The 7,537-nt window shown below is 64.1% G+C and overlaps 2 protein-coding genes across 3 annotated transcripts in view; one reads left to right on the top strand and one right to left on the bottom strand.

Annotated features, from left to right (window-relative positions):
- The window catches only part of GPR182 (G protein-coupled receptor 182), a 5,822-nt gene extending 2,845 nt beyond the window's left edge, over positions 1–2,977 (top strand). For both annotated transcript variants that reach the window (XM_025192683.1, XM_006036390.3), the window contains exon 2: positions 78–2,977. In XM_025192683.1, the coding sequence (XP_025048468.1) occupies positions 78–1,180 (1,103 nt within the window). In that variant the 3' untranslated portion in view covers positions 1,181–2,977. The remainder of the gene's footprint in view (positions 1–77) is intronic.
- Positions 2,978–3,113: 136 nt separating this feature from the next.
- Positions 3,114–7,477, bottom strand: ZBTB39 (zinc finger and BTB domain containing 39). The gene has a single exon (XM_006036389.3). It carries the CDS (start codon positions 7,419–7,421, stop codon positions 5,292–5,294), a length of 2,130 nt encoding a protein of 709 aa, XP_006036451.1. The 5' UTR covers positions 7,422–7,477; the 3' UTR covers positions 3,114–5,291.
- Positions 7,478–7,537: the final 60 nt, after the last annotated feature.

The following is a 7,537-nucleotide window of genomic DNA, read 5'->3' as shown; positions in this document are numbered from 1 at the left end:
GGTTGCTGGGGGGCGTGGAGGGGGGGGGAAGGATCCTGGCTCCGGCAGCCGTTCACTGCGTCCCCCTCTCTCCCCAGCCACCACCATGGCCGAGGTGACACCCACGCCTGCAGAGACATTGGTGCCGTGGGGAGACGGGGACTACCACAACTGGACGGAGCTGCTGCACCTCTTCAACCTCACCTTCACCTACTGCGAGGTGCCCCTGGACGAGAATGTCAAGCGGGTGGTGCTGTTTGTCCTCTACCTGCTCATCTTTGTGGTGGGGCTGGTGGAGAACCTGCTGGTGATCTGGGTTAACTGGGAGCACCGGGCAGGCCGCAACCTCATCAACCTCTACGTGCTCAATATGGCTCTGGCCGACCTGGGTGTGCTGCTTTCACTGCCCGTCTGGATGCTGGAGGTGACGCTGGACTACAGGTGGCTGTGGGGCAGCTTCCTGTGCCACTTCACCCACTACTTTTACTTCACCAACATGTACGCCAGCATCTTCCTGCTCACCGCACTCAGCGTGGACCGCTACGTGTCCCTCACCGGCGCCTCCGCCTTCTGGTGTCAGCACCAGCACCGCGGCCGCCGCCTGCTCTGTGCCGGCCTTTGGCTTGTGGCCGGCCTCATCCCCTTCCTGGAGGTAACTCACATGAAGCTGGTGAACAGCAGTGACCCAGTGTGCGTTTTCTTGGCGCCTTTCGAGACCTATGATCAGTGGGCGCTGGCTGCCAGCCTGGTGGCCACCGTGGTGGGGTTCCTGGTGCCCTTCCCCATCATCGCCATCTGCAACATCCTGACGGCCCGGCACATGCGGCACTGCAAGCCTGAGAGCCGGCGGCACCAGCTGGTGGTCTACGCCTATGTGGGGGCCTTCCTGCTCAGCTGGCTGCCCTTCCATGTCATGCTGACACTGCTGACGCTGGAAGGCAGCCACATCTTCCTGCACTGCCACGTGGCCCAGGTGCTCTACTTCTTCTACGAGATCATCGACTGCTTCACGCTGCTGCACTGCGTCGTCAACCCGCTGCTCTACAACTTCCTCAGCAAGGGCTTCCGCGCCCGCCTCGCCTCCGCTGTGGTCAAGTACATCCCCAAGGAGCAGGTCCGGGCGCGTGGCAGGGACGCATCCTCATCCTCCAGCACCCAGCACTCCATCATCATCACCAAGGACACAGTGGGGCCCAATTAGGTGGGGGCGCCAGTCCAGGGTAGGGGGAGAAGTGGGGGGCCCCAGTGTCCTGGATCTGCTGGTGATGGGAGATGCACCCCCCCACCACCCCATCCGTGCTTCTGGGGACCAGGCCAATGCTTTGCTTTAAATTGGCGCTGCCACGCAGGAAAGGGGACCACAGGCAAAGGGAAGATGAGGTATCTTGGGGGCTGCGGGCACATTGCCCCAGACCTCTTGAAACACAGCACCAGAAAGAAGCAGCTGGCCAGGGTAGAGCCACACTTTCTAGGCTAGCTGCCAAAGCTCTTGCATCTCCGATTCAGGGCAGGACAGGGACTTCCCGGCTCTGGAGCTGCAGGGCACGAGGATGTACCTGTACCCCTGGTGCTGGAGGCAACTCCAGCTCAGAGCCGCTATTGGCAGCCTTTCCTCCATCTGGGATCTGACCCTACCCTCTCCCACTGCTCCTGCCTTCCACTGGCACCTGAGCCCCTGCAGGCCAGGCCCACACAGCCCCCTTGTGCTTCAGGCTGTGGAAGAGAGCTGCAGCTGACCCCCTTGCTTCCCAGCACCGAGCAGAATTGACCCCTGTGGCCCCAACAGGACTTGGCTGGGGGAAGCGGCACTGCTTTCACCCCAGCCCTGACACGTAGGACCTACTTCTGTTGGCCCCCTGCTCTCACAGTGCCCCGGAGCTGTTAGGGGCAGGGGACAGCCATGGGCGCCCCCTGCGCTGGGGGTCGGGGCAGGAAGAGAAGACCTAGCTCAGGGCCATACGTGACACACTGCCAAGGGTCTCTGCTTCACAGCCACTGGGACCTTCTACCGAGTCTCTGTTGGCCCCCGACCACCCCCAGCCCCTTTTGTTACCTTGTCCCAGACTCATCCAGCCCTTACACGTAGATACCGTGCAGCCGGCAGCCCTGGGCTCCTTGGCACATGTCGCCGGGTGCAGGGAGGCAACAGCACCGCGGTCTCTCCCTTTGCTGGGTGTGGTGTGCAAGCTGGGGGGCGGGGAAATGCGGGCAAAGGGGCAGAAGGGAATCCCAGGGTAGCAGAATGGGGCCTGCCTTGCCCAGGTTAGCTGGGCAGAGCAGCTGCTTGGGGCTGAGGCTTCGCAGCAATGGGTGCATGCAGTGCCCAATGCCTGGGCTCTGTGTCACACAACGGGGTGGCTGAGACCATGGGCGGGGGGTGCACTCACCAGGCCTTGGTGCGTAGCTCCTGTCCATCGGTGCCTCCCGGACACGCCTTGGCTCCACCACCATTTCCTTCATCTGCCACGGTCTTCTGCGGAGACGAGTAGTCCCCAACCAGAGCTGTGACCCCACCTTCCCTATAAGACCCGGCTGCCCCTGCCCCCCACCTGCTGTCACAGCCCTGTGTATCTCACCTATTAAAGGTCTCTTCTGAAAGCCCAGCTGGCACGTGGGCTTCTCTGTACCCCAGGCTCAGGCCTCCGCCACCACCAGACCTCAATTCAGGATCACTGCGCTGCTCCCCAGCTGGGGAAGGGGGCCATGCCACGCCAGTGCTCTCAGCCTTGCCTGGCTGCCAGCCAAGGCCACTGGCATACTGCTCTCACTCCCCACATGGTCCTTTCCCTCCCCGTGGAGCAGCACCAGGCCTGGGGCACCAAGATGCCTCCCCAGAAAATCCCACCCCGGCAGATCATGCATTCCAAAGTAAACCCCAGGAGACTGGCTGGTGCCCCCCAGCATGGGCTCTGAACCTCTATTACCATCCCCTGGGGTCTGTCGTGCCCCAAAGCAGTCAGACCCTGTCCCAACCCAAAAGCCCAGGGTGCATTCAGCTTCCACCCGCCCTGGGATGAGCATGGCGGGGAAGGAAAGCAGTAGCGCAGAGTGGCCCCGAGGTGGCTCTACTGCCCTTGAGTCATGTCTCCAAGCACCCCGCCAGGCACAAGAATGAAGCAAAGCTGGGCCAGGCGGGCACTGTTTTCCATTTTATTATTCTAAATAAACCCACACTTTGTGCCGAGCGAGGGGTGTAGAAAAGAACACGACGGACACGGCGGCTGGACAGCGACGGGGGGAGGGGGCGGTTTACAAAATATACAAAACTCTACAGCCAAGAGGAACCACGTACACAGCAGGAGGCCGGGCCAGAGGGGCAGGGCAGGGCAGGGCAGGGCAGGTATGGGCAGTGCTTGCGAGGCATCCATGTCTGGCTGGAGAGAGCTCGGGCCCACGCGCTGCGGCCCCTTCCCGGGCAGCATCGTTCCAGGGGGAGGCAAGGGTAGGGCTCCGCTAGGGTCAGGACCCGGACAGCTAACCCTGCCATCCCCTGCCCTGAGGGCCCGGCGCTCCGTGGCCACGTGGCCCCAGCCTCCCCTGTGAGGTAGGAATTCTTTACTGTCCTCTGGTTGCCCGCAGGCAGGGAAACCGAGGCAGAGAGGTGCACAGACTGGCCAGAGACCCCTGCAGAGTCAGCAGCGGAGCAAAAGCAGGGAACCCAGGAGTCTGGCCTCCCCAGGCCCACCTTCCTGCCCCGTTAGCAATAGTGTTTTGCTTCCACAGTGCATGGGAGGACGGAGCTGCCCAGCCTGGGAGCTGGCTTGGAGAATGGTGGGCATCTGCAGGATGCGCCCTGTCTCCCCAAACTTGGCTGCCTGTGGGAGCTCTGCACTGCCAGGAGCTCATCTACCAGCTGAAAGCTGGTCTTGGCAGGGGCCCAAGCTGGTTAGTGTTACATGGACAGCACGATCGCAGACTCCCTGCTCCCCTTGCCCAGCTTGGGGCCATATGCTCCATCCGGGACCCAGGGCAATGGGCTACTGGGGACCTCAGGGCAGGGAGGGAGGGTGCCAGGCTGAGACTGAGGGCCCCTGGGCTTAGCAGCAGGGGCCTCCATGTACAGCCCCAGACCCCTCCCTCCCGCCAAGGCTCCTGCAAAGGCAGGATTGGTCCTTTGCATCACGGGAAAGCAGGGCCGGAAGGGACCAGACCCAGTGGGGTCACTTGGCGCTGGAGTGGGATAAAGGGCACCCTAGGACATTGCCCATCACAGGAGCTCTCGGCCAGCTGGATAGGGGCCAGCACTGCACCATGCTCCAGGGAGGTAGGTCAGTAGGTAGGTACCACAAGTATTACTGCCCCCGTTTTACAGACGGGGAAACTGAGGCAAAAGAGGTGAGACAGCCTCCCCACAGCCACAGAGGAGAGGACCCCAGGCCATGCGGGCTCAGCGCTGCCCGGGGCAGGGGTGGCTCCCATGGGCTCCTCAGGGAAAGTGTCTGCGACCAGCTCGCTCGGCTTCCTAATGGCGCATGTGGCTAGGCGCCAGGCGCTGGGGCCAGGCACAGCCTGCGTGAGGTAGTACGAGTTACCCAGGGCAGCAGGCCCTGGTGGGCACCTGCAACATTCAATCCTCCCCCCACACCCCTGCCCCCAGGGGCATCACACGGGGACCCTTCCCCCTACCAATGCTGCGGAGCTGGCAGGGATGGGGCCCGGCTTCGAGGCCATGCAAATACGACATGATAATCTCCCATTCTATGGGGTGGGAGCAGGGGAAGCAGCCAGCTCTGTTGTCCGAGGTGGCCCCACAGGGACGGAGCAGGCAGGCACTGTCTCCCCTCCACCTCCCCTACTCTCGAACGGCACTGGCACTGGCACTGCGACGACACCGGCACTGGGAGGCCATGGCTCACCCTCCCCAGGTCCATTGGTCCCCCCACTCCAGAGAGGCAAGGCCAAGGCCAGGGCTGAAACAGGACTTCCTCTGGCAGCAGCAAAGGCCCAGCCCCGGGTAGTGTGTGTGTGCCCGGCTTTGCCCCCCCCCATCCCCCAGCTCTGCCCTTCAGGGCCGGGCATCAGAGCCTTAGCAGCAGGAACCTGGGTGAAGTCTTGTGCCACGCGGGCAGGGAGAGAGACGACTCCTCACGTACTCCCCAAACCCAGCAGGGAGCGCCCAACATGGAGCCTGGTGGCTGCTCCCTGACCCGACACAGAGCTACCGACGCAACAGGCCTCTTGGGGGATCCAACTGATGGCCCCCCTGCCCACCCCCCACCAGGCACAGGAGGAGGGTCCCAGCCACGCCACCCATGAGAGCGAAGGAACAAAGAAGACCGTGGCCCTGGGGTGCCCGTGTGGCTCCTCCCCGATCAGCTCTCAGTGCCCTTTTCAGCCTCTTTGGAGTGGATAATGTACATGAACGTCTGCTCAATGGTGAAGTCAGGCGGGAGGCTGCCCTTGTGCACGCCGATGTGCTTGCTCATGAGGTTGAGGGTGGAGCTGTAGTGCCCGCAGACTGTGCAGCGGTACATAAGGGCGCCCGCATGCGTCTTGAGGTGGCACTTGATGGTGGAGCGGCCGCGGAAGAACTTGTGGCAGACCTTGCACTGGTAGGGCTTCTCGCCCGTGTGGATGCGACGGTGGTAGTTGAACTCGCTAGTGTGGGCAAAGCGCTTGCCACACACCTTGCAGCTGTACTTGCTGTGGCCCGGCTGGCTCGGCGGGCTCAGCTCCTCGCCCAGCAGCTCCTCAGGCAGCTTGCGCTTCTGCAGCCCGGGAGGCGGGAGTCGGTCGCCGAAGCCAGGCCGCAGCTCCAGGTTCCCACTGCACTTGTGCTGGCTGACGTGGTAGCGGTAGGCGGCCTCCAGCTTGAAGCTCTGGCCACAGTAGTGGCAGCGGTAGAGGGCCTCCTCCAGGCTCTGGTGCACGGCCATGTGCTTCTCCAGCAGGTGCCGGTCCACGAAGCTGCTGGCACAGACTGAGCAGGAGAAGACGGAGATGCCCAGGTGGGAGAGGCCATGCCAGAGGAGGCCACAAAGCGAGAGGTGCCGCTGGTCGCACAGCCCGCAAGCCTGCCCCTTCACATTGACATGCTCCAGCACGTGGCTGCGCACAGCATGGAAGTCCCGAGGCAGCGCCCGACCACATGCAGCACAGGCCAGCTCTGCGCCAGGTGCCGCAGGCAATGCGCCCAGCTTGCCCAGCAGCAGGTCACTGGGGTGGACGATGACGTGGCCGTCAGCCACGCCCTCACGCCGGTGCAGTGTCAGCTGCCACTGAGTGAAGAACTTGGTCTCGCACATGTCGCAGGAAAAGAGGAAGATGCCGATGTGGGACAGGACATGGGTGACGCGGGCGTTGCGGTCCTGGAAGTGGGTCTCGCACACCTTGCAGTTGCCGGTGAGCAGGTCCACGTGGTCGCGCGCGTGCTGCCGGATGAGCTGGATGTTGGGCTCCAGCACCTTGCGGCACACCTGGCAGGGCACAGCACGGCCGTCCCGCCCATCGCTCTCGAAGGCCAGCTCCTCCTCGCTGTCGTCGCTCAGCTCAATCACCTCCTCAGGTGCGCCCAGCTCCTCTCCGGCCTCCTCAAAGGCCAGCTCGTCCTCCCCCAGCTCCTCCAGCTGCAGCTCGTCCAGCTGCCCAAAACCCGGCTCCTTGGCATGCTCGCTACTGCTGGCGCATGAGTTGCTCCCTGCCGACACGTCCAGCGCAGCGTCGGTGGCAAAGAAGCCGCCCTTACCGGGGTCCCCGTTGCTCTGCACCTTGTAGGAGGGGCAGGAGCCAGCGGCCGTCTTCACGGCGACACTCGTGCTGCCCAAGCCGGGCTGCGCCCCCAGGCTCACGGCAGGGGCAAACTGTGCTGGCAAGTCCTGCTCCTGTTCGGCCTTTGACAGCGCCGGGTGCGGCAGGGGCAGCCCATGGCCGGCGTCGCTCAGGGCATCTTCCTTGCAGCTGCCTGCTGCTTCCCCATGCAAGACATAACCCCGCTCGGAGCCCAAGGGCTCCCCGCTGCCCCGGGCATCCCCCGGGGGCTGGCTCGGGTCCCCCGAGGGGCCACCCAGGGAGCCTGGACGCCCCTCACCTGCCACCAGGGAAGGCTGCTTGGGCACGGCGGTGCTCTCCAGGTCGGGGAAGGTGGAGTGGCAGGCCCGGAGCAGGTCCTCCATGCCCAGCTTCTCAGCCACCTCGTAGATGACGCCCACGTTGATGAGGTCGGTGAAGAGCTCGGCCGTGTACATGAAGCTGAGGATCTTCTCGAAGTTGGCCGGCGTGATGAAGTCCACCACGTAGGTGCGGGCGGCGTCCAGCCCGGCGGTGAGGAAGAGGTTCTGGAAGTAGCCGGCGGCGCAGGCCAGCACGGCCTTGTGGGCGGCGAAGGAGCGGCTGCCCACCACGATGGTCACGTCGCACATGGTCTCCGAGAGCCGGCACTTGTTGAGTTCCCGCAGCAGGTTGTTGGGGTGGTTGGTGCTGTGCAGCTTGATCCTCATGCCCATCTTGGCGGCGGCGCCCGGGCCCCGCCGTCGGCGCCCGGCTCACGCGCTCATCGGAAGGGCTCTGGGGGGGCAAAGGCGAGAGGTTAGCGGCCGGGGGCCCGGGCCCGCCACGCCGG

Source organism: Alligator sinensis, unplaced genomic scaffold (genome assembly GCF_000455745.1).
Source record: "Alligator sinensis unplaced genomic scaffold, ASM45574v1 scaffold265_1, whole genome shotgun sequence".
Taxonomy (NCBI): domain Eukaryota; kingdom Metazoa; phylum Chordata; order Crocodylia; family Alligatoridae; genus Alligator; species Alligator sinensis.
Note: the sequence above shows the minus strand (reverse complement) of the source record. Positions and strands in the feature narration are given on the sequence as shown.

What these genes read in the sequence shown, in the direction of transcription:
- ZBTB39 (XM_006036389.3), bottom strand. Translation starts at nt 7,421, where the DNA reads ATGGGCATGAGGATCAAGCTGCACAGCACCAACCACCCCAACAACCTG.